The sequence below is a fragment of the Apostichopus japonicus genome, chromosome 14 (assembly GCF_037975245.1).
Source record: "Apostichopus japonicus isolate 1M-3 chromosome 14, ASM3797524v1, whole genome shotgun sequence".
NCBI classification, from domain to species: Eukaryota; Metazoa; Echinodermata; class Holothuroidea; order Aspidochirotida; family Stichopodidae; genus Apostichopus; species Apostichopus japonicus.
The window spans coordinates 25,794,754-25,815,865 of NC_092574.1; the positions used below are offsets into that span (position 1 = coordinate 25,794,754).

Here is a 21,112-nt window from a genome sequence, read left to right on the forward strand (position 1 = left end):
GCTACAGTGTGTACAGTTCTATACTGTTTCTTTATTGCGTAACTAGTACGTGTCAAGCTAACGTTAGGCTACTTGACCTCAGCTAGACTACGTTACGAACTATAGCAGATGACACGTACATAAAATATCATTCCAGACGCCAAACATAAAAATGGGATCAAAAATTAAAACAAATTTGAAAGACAAATTGGATGGCAATGAGTTGGACTTGAGTTTGAGTAATCTGACAAAGGTCCCTGTAAAAGACATTGTAAGTAAATATTGGATCGGTCTTTACTATTAGTAATCACTAATACTAGGCCTACGTATCTGTATCGCCTACGTAATTAATAGATGCTAGGCCTACTATTGCAACCACCTTTTAACTTTTTTTAGTAAATTACACTTCAATTATGCCTAGCCTAATCGCAATTGCTCACATATAGGCATAGGCGTATATATGTAGGCATATGCTACATGATTAAAGTTTAAATACATTTAAAGCAGAACTAGTTTGGATAGAATACACCAGAAAGCTTTCTGTCTTGTCGCAGCTTGTTGAGCAGGATACATAATAAAATGGGAATGAAACTGTGGTGGTCACTATTTTGAAATCAGACTTGACTGTAGCCGATATTCACTAAGAAGTAGCATAAGTACCACAGAATAAAAAAGACATAAATTTATGATGCTAACTGATACTTCCGACAATATGTTACAATTTTTGCATGTCCCCCAATTTCCATGGATTCTCCAAGGGACGAAATAGTTTTAGAGAATTGATTAGCAATAATTGCTCGACAATTCTTGGAAATAGCAATTAGCATTAGCAGGTACTGCATCTTTTGCTAATCAAAAGTAATATTGATTAGCAACTGGCAATTCTTGGGTAGCAAATTGCTATGCGAACGCAGTTATTTCGTCCCTTGTGTAATATTGTGACGAGCCCGCTTCCTCCGATAGTAAAACTATATCGGGACTCGCGATAGAAAGGTACTGGGATATCTTGATGCCGTATTTATGCTTCTTCAGGAGATGTCTCGAACGGAAGAAAACAATGACTTCACACAAAAAACAATTTGACGAGATAGGATTTGATTATTGATTAGGTATAATTTCTTCTCTGTCGATTCTCTTTACAAATAAACTAAATTACAATGATTTGACTTGACTTGACTCCGTCAATTAAACAATTAGAAAGAGTGATGAAATGGTGACGAAGCAACGAACTGATCACGGAGCGCTGACGGAGTGATAAATTTGCTGACCAAGTGATAAATTTGCTGACGGAGTGCTCAAACTTTCGGCCTCCTTTTACTTTTAAACCTTACTTCCATAAAATCTCACTGCGCACAATCAGTAGGCAGCCAATAACCTGACCATCCTGTATTAACTTAATGATATAAAAATAAGTGCGCTGGCACTGATCTGCCCTGATTGGTTGGGAGTTTGGAAGTCCATCCCCTTTCTATGGAAACTTCCATACCACATAAGAGAACCTTCTCGAATGTTCCACAGACATAATGGAATCTATTTTGGGAAAAGGCCCTGTACCAAGATTCAATAAGATAGTTAAAAACTTCTCGTGGGAAAACTGAATCCATGACCTAGATAAATACATAAGAGGCCCGTAAGGTGTCTCGATGGAGTTTTTCGGTAACATCAAAGAGATGGTATCACTATTTCATAACACTTGTTCTCACATGGATTTATGTAGCTGTCCCCATATGGAAAGTATTCCTGGAAATGTCCCAGTTTATTTAGTGCCAAGGGAAAACGTTTACAACAACAATCATAGAGTTCATCTATGACTCACAGATGAAGGCATCCCACATCATATCATACTTTGGTAGGCCTAGCTGGTAATTCACATGAAAAACACTGTTTTGCACATGAGTGATTAATCATGAGACTCACAGGTACCATCCAGTTTTTTCACTTTGGATTATTTTAAATCTTGGCAAAAATTGCTTGCATCTGGATAACATTCTAAACTTGGGAGTTTGACTATTATCTCTGAAACATAGGAAGTTGCCAAAACATTGAGAAGCCATCAAACATCCTTCTCTCCTTTCAAATCCAAATGTACAGTGTAGGTAAGTGTCCCTCAGTGGCAAAATGTAGGGGTCAACATCATGTCCCCAGATTCTGTGGAAAATATGGTCACCTTATTATACAAGACAACCAGATTGCCCTAATTCATGTCATATCTCAGAAAGTAATTTCAAGACATACAACCACTGTGAAGCTTCAGGTTGTGGCGACCTGAAGTTGTGCCTGCATTGACAGTTGAAGTTTGTGATCTTGGCCCAAGTTTTTCATAAGGTTGCACCTATTCGCCCAGCAGCACGGCAAATAAGGTGAAGTGCCCTCACTATTTATCTGACAGTTTGGTGGATAAGTAAATGCATCATCTTATTACTCTGGTAGCCAGATGAATACAGTCTAACACTGACAATATTCCCCTGGCTGCCAGGCGAATAAGAAACGTGACATGTTATTTACCTGGCAGTCAGACAAATAATTTTTACTGCCTAGTTATTTGTCGTCTGACTGCCATGCATAACTTGACACGTATCCGTTCATCCAGGCAGTTGGGCAAAGATGAAACCTCATGTTGAAAGCCTCATGTTGTGTATCTATAGTTAAATTAAAACAGTACAGATAGAATGCTAAACTTATGCATTATGATCTCATCACAGTAAAATGGTAGATGTGGTTGATCTTATATCTTCCCAAACATTGTCAAGTGTTGTGTTGAATAGAGCATTGTGGAAGTGCATTGAAACAGGACTACTTGTAATCCACCCAACAGTTTCCAAATGTAATGTGAATATGGATCACATTGCACCCTTAATGCATGGTACTTCATCATCGAGTGTGGACATTCTAAGCTCTGTGTTCTGATTGGTTAATTAACTGCATTATGAATAGTTGGAGTATACTGTACTCTTGTTTCCACGTGGCTGCTGGGTGAATAGCCACAATGTTTCATAATTTATACACTAGTCTTGGCTTTGAATAATTGTTGTTTGTGTTTCTTTTTACCCTGTTATAGGCAGCGCTCACCAAGGCAAACACTTTGGATTTATCCTGTAACCAGCTGACAACATTACCAGTGAGTACTCAGATGTTTCGCATTTTTTTGTTCCTTTCATTTTAAAGTTTGCTGGTTGTGTTTTATTATTCATAGCCATTATTTACTTCAGTGCTCCTCTCTCACTTTTCCATTCACCTGACCTTTGACATGGTTAACGTTCCAGCATTAAGTCCCTTTTATTCTACTTTGTAAATTATCTCCGCTCGTAAATACTGAACCCGAACCAAGAACGTTTGGAGTTTCCAATTAACTACCAGATTCACTCAAGTTACTTTTTTTGCAGTGTTCTGTTTTATCCTTTTTGTCTAAGGAGGTGTGGTCAGCTGGTAACTATGGTAACTCTTAAGGTCATCAGTGTTTGCCTGAAATTTCAGCACTAAAATGAAATTGAGCAAACTTGCTCCTAGAGGCGCTCATCCTCCAAATTATTCCCAGAGATTGAGGAGTGTTTGAAGTAGATAATTAAATGTCTCACCTAGAGTGGCTGTATACAGTTTGTTGAAATGTCAGGATGAGTGACCATTAAGGTGACTTTCTAGTGCTTTGGGGGCAATACTGATGAGTTTTAGACGTGAATTGGGACAAATATTCTCAAGATATTGAACATCTGTTGTAACCATAACAACATGTGCAAGCATATATCTGATGTTGAGGGAAATTAATTGACCAAAACTCTGGGCTGCCCTTTAAAGTGGAACGATAGTGACAGAAAAAAAATCTCTCATTTTCATATATAATGTAGTTCATATGTTACCAAGGAACCCATTTTTTTAATTTTCCAAATAGCACACCGGAAAGTTATAAAAAAGGGAATTATAACGTGGTTTTTCGTCTCCGTAATTTTCTATCATTGCAGCATATTTAATAAATAAATAAATTACTCAATAATAAATTCACAAATGACTTATTAAAATGCCTAACTAGGAATGGTCTTTCTTTGTTTCTTTCACAGGAAAATTTTTGCACTCTCACAAGATTTGTTAGATTGGACCTCAGCAAAAATGCCCTGACTAGTCTTCCGGATAACTTTGGACAACTCGTAAACCTCCGCCACTTGGACCTCTTGGGAAATAAACTTGAACGGTTGCCAATTAGTTTTGCTGAGCTGGAAAATCTAAAGTGGCTTGACTTGAAGAACAATCCGTTAGTGGAGCCACCCCAAAAGATGGTTGGAGATTGCTTGGATGACAAACAATGTAAATTGTGTGCTCAGAGGGTGAGTCTATGTTAGAGAAGCAACAATCCAACATAGCATTTGTTGCAGTATCTCATTAAAGGGTGTGAAGACTCGCGCACAAAGAAACATCTCATGCCGGTAATCTGACCTAGTTTCGAATGAGGTGTAACAGAAGTGTTAGACACCACCATCAATCCCAGAAAATGCACACACACACAGCTTGCTACCGTCGGTAATTAGACACAATAATTACACAATCATGACCTTGCTTTTTTATTTTGCCAAAATTTTGGTCCATTTACAGAGAAATTTAAAGAAAAGAAAACATTAGTTGGACACATGTGCGGGCAGACGTATTTACCTCTCTCTCTGTTCATACGTGTACTTAAAGGCTATATTTAGGTTGACTTACAGTTTAATATAGTCTCTTTCTCTCAAATAACGTTTGTCTAGCAAAGTGATCCATTCCAAGGAAACATGTAATAAATACGCTCAAGAAGAGTAATTAATTGCTTTACTGGCAGTGGAATCCAGGACTGTACTGAGTCCAGCAGAAATTGTTAAATATGTAGTCTACATTGTTTGGCAATGTAATATGTAAATAGAGGTCGTGACATTTGCTCTTGCATACTTCTGACTAATGTTTGAATATTCATGAACTGTTACTTTGTTAGTAAACAAATTTGATGTTTACATTTCGATATGCGGTCCCTTGATCTCTACAAACAAGTTTTTGCCAATTAAGTATGTATGGTCATGATTTTGTACATATTTATGCCAAGAAAGACTGTAGGGATAGTATCAGTTTGACCGTGTTTGTTAATGGAATGCAAAATGAGACCTAAAGTGGTGCAGAAAGGTCAGGAAACACAGCTGTAAGGGCTATTTTGTTTTGTCTAAACTCTGAGTATTTAAATAATTAAAAAAACTACAGTATTCTGTTTAAGATTACTTTTTAAGAAAAAGTCACCCAGGAAAGAACCTGGGCACGAAAACCAAACTACCAAACGACTGATCCGCTCTCAGCCCCAGTCCCCTTGCATCGGGACTGTGACTGTGTGATCATCGTCAGGTGTGTATCACCATTCCCGAAGGGAACAGATACTACACATGATCTTAGCCAAAAGGCCGAGAAGCGATTCTGTTTAAGATTGCTGGGATTATATACAGTGCAAACTATGTGGACAGAGGACATTCATTTTGTCATCTTGTGTACCTCTACAGGACATTCTCTGAGACCTTTAGTTTTGTTTTTTTCTTGTGCAAAACTTTACACTTTCTTTTGAGGTTGCTCAAGTCTAAGGTTGAGGAATTCCACCCAACATGAATGTGAAACGAAGAGATTGTAGGGATAGAAATTAAAGAGGATGTACTAAGAGGATGCTTACAGTATATGTAATTGGGCCGTGATTAATTATTCTGGTATTGTTTTTATCAGTGACATGACATTCTCATCACAGGTTCTCCGTTACATGAAAGACTTGAAAGAGATTTACGATCGGAAGAGAATAGCTTTACTGGAGATACAGCGAGGTTAGTCACTCAAAGAAACTGAAACTGATGAAAAGTGAAGAACATTTATGTAACTTTTATGTATAATTTGATTATCTCATTAGCATCCCAAGCCAGTTGAGATGTATCCGTCAGTCTTTCTATCTGTATGTCCAATTCAGCTTAAAGGGACACTGTACTCTGACATTTAGGTCTGTATGTATCAAAGGTGTCCTAGTTGTTACCTATGTCAGGTGCTTCATTAGTCCGTATGCAAAATAAAGTATGCTAAAGGTCATGTAGGGTCAGGGCAAGTCCAAACATCAAAACCTTTTAAATGCTCCTCCTAGAGTATTAATCTGATCTGGATGAGAATTGTTGACAAAGTTTTGGTTGATGAAGTGAGCACAAAAGTTGTAAAAGTATCAGCGGTCAAAGGTCATTTAAGGTCATATTTTGGGTAAAATCTGGTGGGATATTCATCAAAAAGATCTTTGTATGGTAACAATGATCAGTTGGTCGTGCAGTAAAAGAGAGTCCACAGGAACGAGAGTTCCAGCATTTCTCGTTGGCTGTTATAAATATTTTCTGTGATCTAATTATAGCCAAGGAAGCAGAGGCAGAAACTGTGAGGCTGGTAGAGGAAGAGAAACAGCGAGAAAGAAAGAAAAGACAGAAACAGGATGAGAAAGAGAGACGAAGAGGGGAATACCTAGCAGCCAAGGCAGCCAAAGAGCAAGAAGAGGCAGCAAAAAATAAAGATGAGGAGGAATCGAAAGATGATGACGAGATGGACGGTAAGATGACGATAGATCGTGTGAAAGTTCACTGATTACAATGATTATTTCAAAGTGGCTGAGAGGGTTTACCACTCTCCCTAATAACTGTTATCTGTCATCAATATTCAGAGGGGTAATTTATACTTTGCAATGATCGAGTGGTCTGGTATGGTGTTCTGGTACTTGTCTTCAAGACACATTTTCCTCAGTTGCTCTATCAATCAGGTGATTCCATCTTCACTTTAAACTTATAAGGCAAGGAATCACTAAGCCTGCTGGCCTTTCTGATTAACATCTGGTCCAATCATCCAAGAACAAGGTGCAACAAATGAAAATACAAACCTAAGTGATATTTTACTTTAAATGTATTTGGTTAATAAACCAACTTTGGGGTTACTATGGCAGATCTATATGATATAAAGAAAGCCTTTCCATATTTTTTCAACTTTTCTTTTCTATTTAGTGTCCTATTAATACTATTACTGATATTCCTTTGATATCATTTTTCATGATCCATTTATTACAGAAACTGTTAAGGTGAATGGAACTTCAAAATCAGCCAGAGAAAGTGATGAAGGTAAGTGATTACCCTTTGTCACAATTTAGAAACATCTGCTGTAGGGTGAAAGGAAACTCTTTCATAAACAGATTCAAATTATGGCCTGACTCACTTAAGTAACTGTTTGATGGTTCCATAAGAATGCTATGAAGGGCTTCTTCTTGTCAATGGTGATGTAACAAGCTGAAAAACAATCTTTTCCAGGGATATGACAATGACATCTCTGTTCCAAGACCAACAGGTGTTTTGTGCTCGTCTGTAATAATTGAATAATTACCCAAATATTAGACATAAACATGGCAACAGGAGCGGAATAAACACATTTTGATATTTAATTCCTACTAAAATGATATATTATTGCTCCATCTGCTCTTTCAGAAAAAATCCCCCAAATTTTTAAATTTTTATTTCCCCTTTCAATGAGGTCATCAAACTTGACCAGTTCAACATCAGTGAATTGTATTGTACGGTATTGTACGTGTTTATTGTACGTGTTTATTGTAAGGTACCCTACATGAAACTTTCTGTAGATTTATAGTTCTCAGCAACAATTGAGTCATAAATAAAGAAGACATAAGATAGAAAAGGAAATGTTCCCCCTGTCTTAGTACTCTCCTGACCCCTAGCCAGCTAATTAAAGTTGTTAATGTTGTCACTAATGTAATCACTAATGAGGAATACACAAAACAGAATAAGGAGTGCTATTAAGAGAAGTCTTCCTCCCCTGTCTTAAAACATGCCCCACCCCTACCCTCCCCTCACCCATACCCCATCTAATGAAAGTAACAATATTTATGACAATTTCCAAGTGTCTCCCATGTTACCCACTTCCCCCATTCTTCTTCTGTCTGCCTCCCTCCCTCCCTTCCCCTCCCTCCCTTCCCCTCCCTCCCTTCCCCTCCCTCCCTTCCCCTCCCTCCCTTCCCCTCCCTCCCTTCCCCTCCCTCCCTTCCCCTCCCTCCCTCCCTTCCCCTCCCTCCCTTCCCCTCCATCCCTTCCCCTCCCTCCCTTCCCCTCCCTCCCTTCCCCTCCCTCCCTTCCCCTCCCTCCCTTCCCCTCCCTCCCTTCCCCTCCCTCCCTTCCCCTCCCTCCCTTCCCCTCCCTCCCTTCCCCTCCCTCCCTTCCCCTCCCTCCCTTCCCCTCCCTCCCTTCCCCTCCCTCCCTTCCCCTCCCTCCCTTCCCCTCCCTCCCTTCCCCTCCCTCCCTTCCCCTCCCTCCCTTCCCCTCCCTCCCTTCCCCTCCCTCCCTTCCCCTCCCTCCAAATATCAGTTTACAGGACTTTTAGTCATATCTCACCCATGAGGAACCCTTGAAATCAGCCATGCTTGTGGTGAATAGTTTACAAGTTATTTTAAGGTATATGTATTAAAGCAAGTTAAGTTAAGAACTACCAACCTAGCTTTTTCCAATCTCATTGTGTTTTTTTTATGTTTTTTTCATCCCCTTGCAGGTTCATCATCGGGAATTTTCTTCTTTGTTATGCTGTTTGTGCTTCTCCTTGGTGTGGCTGTTGGATCTTACATGCATTGCCAAGAAAATGGAGAAATTCCTTGGTGTCAACAATTTAATGACTATACCAGACCAGTAAAAGCACAGATTGAGAAATGGTTAAAGTGACATTTATGGAAATCATTTGGAGCACAAAACTTGATCTCACATATTGCAAAATATACCTAAAAGGCCAGATAAAATTACAAAAGACCAAGGATTTAAGCAGTTCGAAAATATGTAATTGAAGGTATAGAAAACCTTGTTTCATAAACAGAACTACGGAAGGGAGAACATCTCATATATACAAGACATGTGACATAACTGACATGAATATTCATGTCGTCACCCTCCCTTAAGATGTTACTATTTAAACCATGGCCAGCTGTAAGGTGCTGAATGTATCACAATGTGTATTGTTTTTATGTAACAGTATTGCCGATAAATGTAGGATTAATTGTGAGCAGCTCTTCGGAACCTGTGGAGAACCATGGGGGAACGTAAATGGAGAACAGGATTCAAGATTGAGAATAAAATAAAGATAATTCAGAAATTCAGAATAAATTACTGGACAACTTCATCTAAATTCACATTTTAATCAAGGACAATATGACCACTGAGAATACGTCCTTTGCAGGATTGCTCGGTGGAAAGCTTTATTGTTTCAAAACATTTTTGCCATAAAATTTCTGCACCATGATGTATATGCAAGGCACTTTAACTATAGCATGTTTTACATCAATTATGAAATATTTTTTCAAATAATAGAGACAAAATTTCTTGAAAAATGAAATAATCTCACAATAGGACCAAGCAAATGGTCAGATTAACATGTCCTCTAATTTACTGACCCGATCCTTTCAATCATGTTATTTCAAAATTTGGTAATTATATGTCATTATTTTACTGCTTAATTACCATAAAATTTAAAATTAATTCTTGTGAAATGACCCATTGGGTTGATGAGCAAAAGTTAAGACACTTTACTTGCCATATAAATATGTATAAATAAATAATTCTCTTGAAAATGACCCATTAAGTTGATCAGCAAATGTTAAGATACGTTCACTTATGGTTTTGAGGAAAACAGATACAAAATAAACACAAGATTGGGACTTTGAGGGACCTACAGAACAAAATTAATAACTAAAGTAAACTTTTGGAAAGAACTAACTGAACCAACAGCATGTCATAAACTTATGGAAAACATGCTGCAGTGACTTATGGTGGGATATTTTGCAAAGAATATTAGACTACTTTGGAGTTATGTCAGGGTTGCCTTTCAATATTTCTCTTCTAGCTGCCAGGATATTTTTTGCTGGCATGACCTTTGACATGACATGACATCACAATGCCAATAAATTCATTTTAGCATTAATGGTAATGGCAGTAAGAAATATTCCTATATAACCAATATAGTTGATCCAATCATGTAAGCTTGACAGATTTATTTGGTGGAATATTCCAGGAGGTGAGGCAGCTTGTTCTGTTACTGTGAGATGACCCCACTCGGCCCTCCCCCCACCCCCTTGCCAGATTATGGAAATAAACAGTTTCATTGTCATTGTCATCCAACAGGCAGATGAAATAAGTGCATCAGGGTTCATCAAGGACTTCAGTGAACATTCCCAGGCAAGACTTGGTAATATTAGATTTTTGGCTTGTGCCTGCAAAACTTAAAAGGAGGGGAGGGGGTGGGGGGTTGGTGGTATGAAAGAGGATTTTAATTCCACATTGATTTCCCACCCCATCTCACCCCACCCCACCTCTCCCCACAGGTACATGAGCAGAGATATAGGTTGTTCTTTTGCATTTATGATGCAACAGACAATAAATATCTTTAGAACTAACTTATTAAAACAAGGAACTTAAGAAGTTTCAGTTTGTAAAAGCAAAAGGCATCTTTAAAACTAGTTGAGATGTAACCTTTTTTGCAGAAATAAATATTACAACTCAACGTTCAGAAAAACGTTTGAGAAGTGCTAATTTTTTTAATCATTTTGTAATAATTTGTAAGATTATTGGCCCGTTTAAAATGACATGTGCATCTCTTGATAGGATGTTTGGTTTAAAGCATAAGCACTTCAATTACTTGTGATAATGGAAACTGATTCAACCAATAAAAAAACCAAGTGAGAACTGGAAGCTCTGCCAGACATGTTACTGCTCATTTATGTACAAACTTTCACTTGGAAATGCCTTATTGAAAGAAGTAAACAGCACTATCAACGAAGTAACGGTTAAGCTTTTACATGGCATAAGCTTTGAAGGTAATGTAACAAATTGTAGATCTCAAGAAATAAAATGCTGTTCTTATAGCAAATACTGATGTAACTAGTGGAGTGTTAGCTCAGTGGTTAACGCCGGTGCCTTCCAACCATGCATAAGGTCCCGAGTTGGAGTCACTCCAAGATTAATGTATGTCATCCAGTTACAGAGTTGTTGACAATTCATAATCATGGACGTTAAATATGAATCTAAGAGACTGACTTTGGTCAGCTTGCGGCTTTGATAAGCCAATGAGGCTTCTTCGCGAGTTCCTTCTCGCAGGAGGATCTAACAACTACATACTAGCGCATCATTTCATTTTAAAAGGGTTCAAGATTTAGACTTCTTTCCTCCTCCTGATCATTTTAAATCATACTAAATTATTATCTTTAACACTTTTTGAAGGAAGATTATTACTATATGAAGAACCCAGTATTTATGACTCATTTGTGGTGGAATATAGAAGATGGTGTATCATTTGAATATAACATCTATTTGGAGTTTTCCGGTTAAAGAGTTATGAATAATATTCAGATAAGTGAATAAATGTTATTACACGTGCAATCTTGGAGCAACTTTGTCCATTTTAGACTACTTTGTGTATTCAAAGAAAGTTAGGAACTCTGTTGTGTCCTGGTGGGTAAAGTGGTTGTAGTTTCAAGTGATTCAAATTTTGAGCTCTTGGTTAAAATGTACACGGTCATTGTATGAAACATTTAAGGTGCCATGAATGCTCGATGCTTCAGCAATCCAAAAACACGGGGCTTCTTCTGGCGAGAAACAGCTTTAGAGCTGCATTCGGTTTGACGAGTGCATATAACTCAAGGGGTATGTATATTGTTTTTACCACCTAAAAGTGGATCACGAAACATTTAAGGTCGGTCCCTTGGTCCATTTAATATGTATTTAACACGTTTTTGAAGTCAGGGACCTATTTGGTCGTCGCTTAGTCCACATGGAGACTCCTGAGTCGTAGGCGTACTGTAAACTACCCCCTATAGCACAGCCATATTATACTTGTGACCCCAAGTACTTCAAGGAGATGGCGCTATTGTCTTTCTTATTGTTTGCAAACAATATGTCTAGCGGTATGGTAAGACTTTAACAACGTTATGGTCTTGTACAACTTACAAGACGGTAAGAAAGGTAAACCAAAGATAATTCACCAACGGTGACTTAGGCCTAGTATTGTATACGGTACGGGAGCGAAATATTTTGAAGTACTATTGTATGTCAGTATTGATAGGATTATGGCCGGTGGACAAGAAAGTGATTTTAGTTGGACACATGAGAAGACATTTAAACTTATTTTTCTCTTCGAAAAAGCACCGTTTCTATACAACTCCAGACTACTAGATTACAAGGACAGAAATAAAAGGAGTGACGCCATTGCCAAATTAGCTCGGGAATTGGAAACTACAGGTAACAGTAGTCAAGTGTAATAGGCTAGTAGTACTTGTAAGTTGTAAAGTTAGGCCTAGCGCCCCAGCATAAGGGGTGTTACTAAAACGAATGACAATTGCGTTACACATAACGAATGACAATATGTTGTACACACTAAAAAATTGCGTTGACTAAAACGAATGACAGTAATGACAGCACAGACATTTGCTTCAACCGGATATCAGAGTTCAGACTTCGTGGGTATCTAGATCTAGAAAAGTACGGACAAGGTAAAAACGCACCTTATAGTAAGCGAAATTGTAAGTCTGATTTTAAAAAGTAAATTTAACGTCATATTTCCGATATTAATTGTTAGAAACTAACAATACTATAATCTTGAAACGGCTTCAGTTATCTTGTAGTGACCGAGCAGTAACAGAACAAACTAAAACACATGCAACCAACAAAGAATGACACAAGACAAGTTGACAGCTTGGATGCTGGAGGAGCTCTGGTTTGTATTATCCTCTTGTAACATCATCTCCAACATACATAACAAATTAACACTCACATAAACCAACACCCTAGTATAATACAATCCTATTGGTAGGTGGAAGACCACTGACCACTCCCACTAGGTCATTCCATCTCTCACAAACATCTACACCTGTATAACATGTGATATCACACCAGAGTGTGTGCACCTGGGTACTCTCCAATTGACCTGGCTATAACAACTTCCAAACATAACTCAACTTTCAGTGTAAACAATAGACAAAATACCAACAATGCCATAGATGGCTATCCTCAGTGGACTAGACCAAACAGTGACCAGAATAGTCTAATAAATGCCAGCAAGTACAAAAGACTGGCCAAAGATAGGATAAATAAGCTAGGACCCTACAATCTTTCTATATAAATCTACAGTGGTAAAAAGCAGTGGCCGCGGAACCGGGGGCTTGGGGGGGCTCAGCCCCCCCAATGAAAAAATTGAGGGGGCAAATGCATGATAAGCCCCCCCAATATTTACCAAGGCTCCGAAACGTGCATCTGCCCATTTTTCAATGCATACTTGTCGATCTGTCCGATGCACACGTATACTATATAGGTGTAATAATTTTAGTAATTGCTGGGGGACCCTGGTCCCTCGGCCCGTCCTCTGGCTGTAGACCACATTGTCACCCCAACCGCGTCTTCACGCCCGTGAAAAGTGGAAGCAGTTAGTGTGAGTACCGGTAAGCGTAACACAACTTCGTCTTAGGCCAATGACTTGCCTCATTTCAGCCAGTTCTCCAACATCCCCTTACTTAGTGGCGGAGCGTCCATATATACAGTCAGGGGGCGGATCCCCCCCCCCCTCCTGACGGACTCAATTTGACTGCTGGCGTCCTTTTCAGCTTTTCACTACTTTTTACTTATTCGCGATTATTGACTATTTTATTGCGCTCTCATACACCTATTGACATTTGTCATATTCTGTTGGTGTAATTTTCCGACAAAATGGCGACGACACCTATTTGTTCTCCGTTTATCTGCAAATTAGCAAGGCCCGGAAAGGGTCATTTCCTGCAATCTAGGGAGTAACTTTACTCAAAAATTTCTGTACGCTCCGCGCCAACCTGTGGTGGGGCTCCGCTTAGATAGTGTCGAAAGCGCCCCTACAGACCATTCTTGCCCCCCCCCCTGACCAATACCCCTAGCTCCGCCACCGCCCTTACTACACTCAAAAACGTCTTTGCGAGTACACTACGAGTAATAGCTACTCTCTTAAAAAAAACATACAAATTACAATGGTTTTACAGACTTTTACATGCAATCTGAGAAATTGCAGGCTTGAGACCCATATTTTAGGGCTAGGTATTCGCAGCATAAAACACTCGGGAAATGCCGTTTTCGGCCATCTGGGGGTTTGAAAAAACCGAAAATTTTCTTGTACGCTCCACGCCAACCAATGGTGGCGCTCCGCTTAGATAGTCTCCACACATTAGCCCCCCCAATAATTTTTCCGTTCCGCCGCGCCTGGTAAAAAGCACAGCACTCGAGCGCATTCTCACACAAAAACTTTCCCTGTGGTTTCTATCCGCAAATTACACCAAAACCCTGCAACCACGTAACATGCGATTTTCCTCAAATCATTTTTGCGCAGAAAACCAATAACCGCATTTACCCCACTCCGTTAATCATTCTATCTCCACTCAACACTGTCCTTCATTGTCATTCGTTGTCATTCGTTGTCATTCGCTGTCATTCGCTGTCATTCGCAAATGATAATTAACCCTGTACAAAGTCAATTGTCATTCGGTCATTCGCTGTCATTCGTTTTAGTTTGTCCCCAGCATAAGTAAGTAATAGTGTAAAGCAACAGGAAGTGTACCTTTCCACGCAGGAATACAGCTAAAATAAATTTCTGGCAGTTGCATCTAGACCAAGAGGCCTTGGCCTATCCTCTGTTTATGAACAGTTTGTGTACTATGGCCTATGGGTAAAATTTGCGCGGGTCCTGGGCTTAACTACAGTAAGTATGTCATTAAAGTTAAGCTACAGTAGAAAACTGAGGACCATACTTGGGCCTAGGCCTACCAAAGAGTTAGCCAACATTACTCTCTGGTCGCATGTCTGAAGTTAAGACTCTCATCAGTAGCTACCAACCTAGTCTAAAGCAGTTAGGAATGGGTTTGTTGTTATTAACGTGTTATTGTTCCTCACACATGTATGATACTACGGAATGGTGTCTAGCAGTATGTTATGCTTTTGTATGTCTTGAAGCCTACATTCTGTACTTTAAAGAAACTCACACCTCAAAACCTCAATAAAACTAGCAATTAAATAAGAATGTCTGCCTAATTATTAAGCTCTCTTAAACCCGCGACTATGACTCTTTGAACTTGATCATTTCCCTGCCCTTAAACATCGGGGGACATTTTTTAGGACTACTGACTTACAATATGATACTGTACTGCATTTGATGGACAATTCCTTAGGCTGAAAGATCACATTAATGCTACTGCCTGCATCTAGCATGGACTTGATGAATTGGGTTATTTCAGAAATGAACAAATGCAGTTTGCTTCTATTCTTTTGTTGGTTTTAAAACAACTTTGGAGTAGCACATCTGCACTAGACTGATTTTGAATCACCACACACTGAGGGTCAATGACATGCATATATTAAATTAATATGAATTACAAAAATTGATGGGAGGCCTATGATATGCATATCATAGGCCTCCCATCAATTTTAGATCAGATCATTTTAGAAAGTAACAGAACTTTTTGTTTACACTTCATTCTTCTTTTCTTCACTCTTAGTTTCTGAGGTTACAAAGAAGCTAAGAGGACTGAGAAGTCAATATGCCCGAGAGAAAAGCAAGGAGCAGTACCCACATGCCGGGGCAATGGTAGATGGAGAACCTTACAGGAGTAAATGGTCTTACTACCCCTATCTGCATTTTTTGGATCAATTTACGATTGTTAAAAAAAGCAGAACCATATCACCTGATGCTGATGCAAGATCATTTGACCAGCAGGTATGGTACAAGCTCTCGATGTAAGGTGGCACTTGTTAACGTATGGATTTATAAAAGTTTGAGGAACTGATATTTTGATCATATCAGGGTCTTCTTCAGAGGCTGACTGACACGAAATAAACCAAGAACACATCAAAGACACATATGGACAGACAGTTAATTATAAGATTCCCCCTTTAAAAAAAGATAGTAGAAAGAAAACTGAACCAATGACAGAACAAATACTAAAGCAAACAAAGTACAAAGTTGATAAGGATGACACCTGAGAGATACTGTAACAGAAATGCATGGAGAGACAAAAACTGTTAGCATACTGCATATCTATTGTAAGCTGCATTTGTCGGTAAATATGTAGAAGTTAGATGGCCTGACATTTTTATCCTAGCAGGATCTTCTTCAAAGGCTAACTGAGATGAAACAAACTAACACTCATTAAGAGATGTAGATCCTTGCTAGCATTTGTTATTCCTTGCTGAAAACAAAAGGAAATATTGCAGTCATGATGCAGTGTGTATGTGGGTGTGTGAGTGTATGTGACGCCTTGGCTTGTAAACACAATGACTCAATATTATAAAGGTGCATGGACTTAAAACTTTGTATTTAGATGCACCATATTGAGTTTTAAGGTAGCATACGCCCATTAAAATCCCCATTGACTTACACACTAAATGACAAAAGTAATGCCTTTTCTAAGCCTAGATAGAAGTTTTCACTTGCTAAGCGCTACCCATCACTGGATAGCTGACAAGTTGGCCTTTCATGGCACCATCAATTTTCCGTACCATGACCGTGAAAATTTTTTGCTACGAGAGCTGGAACTTTTCATCACTTGTAAACAAACCTCTTTACTCGGCCGTAAACAATCTTCGTCCGCTGCTCCTGAGAGGGCTTAACTGGTCTAAAATTGCCTCAGTTTTACCCAATTTTTTAACCACATGTGCTTCTGTTCATGCTCTTTAACATCCAAGCCACAAAAAAGCTCATCCTAATTGATAACATAGCAATTCCTGCTCCTAATTGGCACTTTTCCTGAAGGAGAACATTTGCCGCGGATTGATATAGACGCTAATAGGAGTATGCCACCCTCAGCTGCATTTGTTTTTGGCTGGGATCAAAGGTCATGCTAGGTCACCAGAGTCCAAACTGTGAAAAACCTTGTGAACACGATAACTCAATATTACAAAGTTAGATGGACTTCAAATTTGAGGTCAATAGGTGTAAAAGTCTGAAACCCTCTAATCATGGTAACTCCAAAATTCAAGCAACAATTAATCTGGGAATTCTCCAATGCTATGAACATAGTTTGGTCAAGTTCAGTTCAGTTTGTGAAGGAGCTCTATAAGCTTTCAACAAAACATACAGTCATCCAGGAAATGAAATCTGCTTCAGTCTATTGATTATCTATAATGCTCTCTCACATTAAGACTCACAGCAGGCCCCCTATCAGTTTTCAGCCTCTGAGCTCAAGGGGTCAACAGGTTATCACAAATGGTGGAAACATTGGCTTTAGGGGTCAACAAGTTATCTCAAATGGACTCAAAATTGGCCATTGTCTCTATGATTCATACAAAAAGACTTTTGCTATGGCTAAGTTGTGAAAATATTTCACAGTGTATGAACAGTGTCATGCAGTTCTCATTCATTGATGAAAATTATTAAAGGGATGGTTGCAAGGTGGCAGAGCTGATTTTATTAATACATGTATGGGTCTATATTTCACATAGGAAGACTTTTCTTTCTGGATATTGAAACATTTTGGAATAAAAATTCTATACTGTAACATCCTTACCAATGAAGGATATGGCTGATGCCTGCAGGGGAGTGTTAGAAATAAGTGCTGGAAATCTCTGATCTTTTCTGGTTGTCACTTAATTCTTGGACAAATTTAACTCACTTGCTCTACATTAGTCAGATAGTTATTTGCATTTATATGGCAATGAATCACAAAGCCAACTGGCTTTCTGCTTGTCTGTAGGTTTAGGCTGTTAAGGTTCAAATGTTCAGTAGTAAACTAAGTGGATACAATTGACTGTCAAACAGACCAACTTCTCGTAAAGATAAGCTACTATCATGTATCACAAAGTAAGAAACCATTCAATGATAGGTTGATAAATCATGCATTATTTATTAATTTATTTGTTTATTTATTTATTTATTTATTTATTTATTTATTTATTTATTTATTTATCTCACCAGTCTTACAGCAGTGATAGCAACGAGAACCACTATGAGACATACATCACAGCATCCACTGATGAATTTCATGGATTTCTGGAGGAACTACCACCTCCTCCTCCTACAGGTGCAGAAAGCAGTTCTGCCAAAAGAGAAACTGAAGATGACCTCGATGGGGTCAGTGAGACTGTCGAAATAGAGGTCGCATGTGAGTCCCCAGAGAGTGACACAAGCCCCCCTCCTGACAAGAGGAAAAAGCACGATAAACAGGAGACTAACCTCTTAGAGAAGGCTTTAACATTGATAGAGAGGCTTTCAAACGGGAACGCAGATGAAGAATGGAGTCAAGACGGTGATGTCTTGTTTGGGAAGTACGTCACTCACGAACTGAAACGGATCGAAAATGTTCACACGAAATTGCTTTTGAAGAACAAGATTCAGAATTTAATTTTTGATGCTCATTGCTCTTCGCGGTCATCTACAAATGCGACAAATGGATACCATATAAGGACACCGAGTCAAACATAAATGTAGTGAAATACTGACTGACCTGTCCCCACCCCCCCCCCCCCCCGGGGACTCTGCTTAAACCTTCCGTATGACCTGGTCAGTGATGAATGGGGCCCTTGACAAGAAAAGATCTTGGTTCGGAAAGATGGTAACCTTTCTTCTGAGGTGACACTGAAAGTGAGAGAAATGACTTTCCCTGAGTACAACTTGTGCTGTACCTGCACAGTTCCTAGCAACTGTATGAAAAGATGATCTTCCAGGCCCAACATCTTTTGAGTAGTTTATAATGGTGTTGTTCAAAAGGGAAATGCTAGTAAGTCGATTTTGATTCCTTGCCAGAGGCAGAAGTAATCGCTGCGATGGTGATGGCCTGTCATTGTGTGTGTGTGTGTGATGCCTCGACCTGTAAACACTATAATTCAAAAATATATCGCGGATGAACTTCATATTTGGTGTGTGGATGAACCTTATGGAGGTGACCGTCATCTGTCATCCACTCTCAGTAGGTCAGTGCCTGCGCAATGATCCAGTTATCCGGAACTCTTTTCTGATATTCTGGTACTTAACTTTACCTCAGTTGCTCTATCAATGTGGTGATGCCATAAATGAACTTACAAGTTAAGGAATGACTTAGTTTGCTGGCTTTGTTGATTAATGCTTTAGTGTCACAAATTGCTATTATTGGATAACAGTAGTCTTTAACTGAAGATGACTACTGCGATAATGGGTTATATTACCTACAACTTCAAACCAAATAGCCAACTGCAATGTGCCAGACTTGTAATGTTTCTTTACTCATTGTGGTACTCTAATATAGTTGTATTGTACTCACTCTCAACGTCAGGATTTGTACTCTAACTTGGAACACTTTGAAATGTAGAATAGCTATTAGAGTAATTGGAGTACTCGCACAGAGAGCCCTGTACTTGTATCCCACCTAGGGAATTCTACATGTACTCATATTGGTGCTGTTGTACTCACATTTCTAGTCTACAATGTGCATGTAGTATACAGAGAGCCCTGTACTTGTATCCCACAGGGAATTCTGCATGTACTCATATTGGTGCTGTTGTACTCACATTTCTAGTCTACAGTGCAGGTAGTATATGGTTCAGTTTTTATTGTAAGAACGGCTAGCTTCAAACACGGCCTGTCGCAATTTAAATCGCAAAGCTTTCTATAGTTACAGTGTGTAAAACTGTGGTTAGTACCATCTATCCATGTATTGGCCCTTATGTCTGCACCTGTCACACCACACCAACTCTACCTATCTCTGCCATGTTCCCCACCCGCCCCCCCCCCCCTTCCATCAAGTTCTTGCCTTCACGTGTATAGATCGTTTTACTTCTTGGATGAGTATTGTTTCAACAAGGATTGTAAACCTTATTAAGTCAAAACATGTATGATATTTTGAAAAGGAAAAATAAATTATTGAACTGTAATATCAAGGATGAGCTCCACTATTTATTGATGTGCTTTCCCATCCTCTCGTGCAAAGGCTTGCTTTCACATGGTCAAGATGTGACATCATTCTCACGTGTAATTTATCCCCTCCATCTTGACCGGGTTCTCTGAGAAATTGGAGACACCCCTGTGCAGTTGTGTTGCGTTACATTCGTACTCCCGAGATAGTCACTTGTAAAGGTTAACAGTATTCGTATCCGAGTATGCAGTCATTCTAGAGGTGAGGGGGGGGGGGGGGGAGGGAACCTATTTTCCAATCAATTTTATTTCTATGAAAATATTTAGGGGATCAGACATTTTAGTTTGGTCCCCAGTTTATGCTTCACGTTTATTGTAAAATTTAAACGCCTAGAAACTTAGTCTGGTCTGCTATACTTTACATTGTTACTAAATCATCCAGAAACACAACAATATCCTCAACAGTTAAGGAATTTCATAAGCTTCTGTTACAGGAACAATACGAATCATGTCTAATCGTGACGAGTAGCATGACCACCCCACCCCCATCCCAGCCTCCATTCATATCACCTTTTCCAGCGTCAAGACCTATTGTCTCGTATGAAGTTAATTAGTAGTCGCAGCTTCCAACACAGAACTCCTCGTTCATGGGACTCACTTCCGGTTGATGTAAGGTCATTGAACGAACAGTTTAAAATAACGAATGGTAGTGTGCATGCATGTGAAGATTGTTTTAAGTCAGTTTCGTAACATGTAACCCACCTGTACCTGGTAGAGGTCAGTAATGTACCCTGGTTTGAGCTAACCGTTTTGCCGCTAGTTTGTAGTGCCATAACATTTCATAAGAGGAGGCCCGGGCCCTCCTTCCTGTGTCCGTCATTGATTATTAAAAAGCAGCATTCTATGCCGATCTGAGGCTTTTGGTTTTTATCTCATTACTTTGTAGCGGTGATTTTTTATATCAAAGCTAGTTTACAACTTTACATCAAAGTTCAATCAGGCATGAAATATGAATGGAATATCTTAACTTTTATTCAAGGGGGAGCCCCGACCCCTCTACATGGGAATCGGCTTCAAGGGCCACAATTCTCCTATTAAATCCTCCATTCGCCCCCGGAACTTCCATAATGGTTCATGCCCCTACCTAAATCAGTCTGGTGAAAACTTGAATTTCTCCTCCCACCTTTTGAAATCATGCGCACGCCACCATTTTCGATATTACCAAGTTTCTAAACTTCACTCGATCGTTGATACG

General features: G+C 39.2%; 1 protein-coding gene and 1 pseudogene across 1 annotated transcript; one reads left to right on the forward strand and one right to left on the reverse strand.

Moving 5' to 3' along the window:
* The first annotated feature begins 2 nt into the window (after nucleotides 1–2).
* LOC139979792 (leucine-rich repeat-containing protein 59-like) lies at nucleotides 3–19,883 on the forward strand. Its single transcript, XM_071990902.1, has 9 exons — nucleotides 3–250; nucleotides 3,038–3,097; nucleotides 4,032–4,295; nucleotides 5,717–5,789; nucleotides 6,353–6,544; nucleotides 7,053–7,103; nucleotides 8,536–12,263; nucleotides 15,533–15,750; nucleotides 17,947–19,883. The coding sequence occupies exons 1-7, from the start codon at nucleotides 152–154 to the stop codon at nucleotides 8,700–8,702; spliced, it is 906 nt and encodes a 301-aa protein (XP_071847003.1). The 5' UTR covers nucleotides 3–151; the 3' UTR covers nucleotides 8,703–12,263; nucleotides 15,533–15,750; nucleotides 17,947–19,883.
* LOC139980403 (U2 spliceosomal RNA) lies at nucleotides 5,324–5,396 on the reverse strand (annotated as a pseudogene).
* Nucleotides 19,884–21,112: the final 1,229 nt, after the last annotated feature.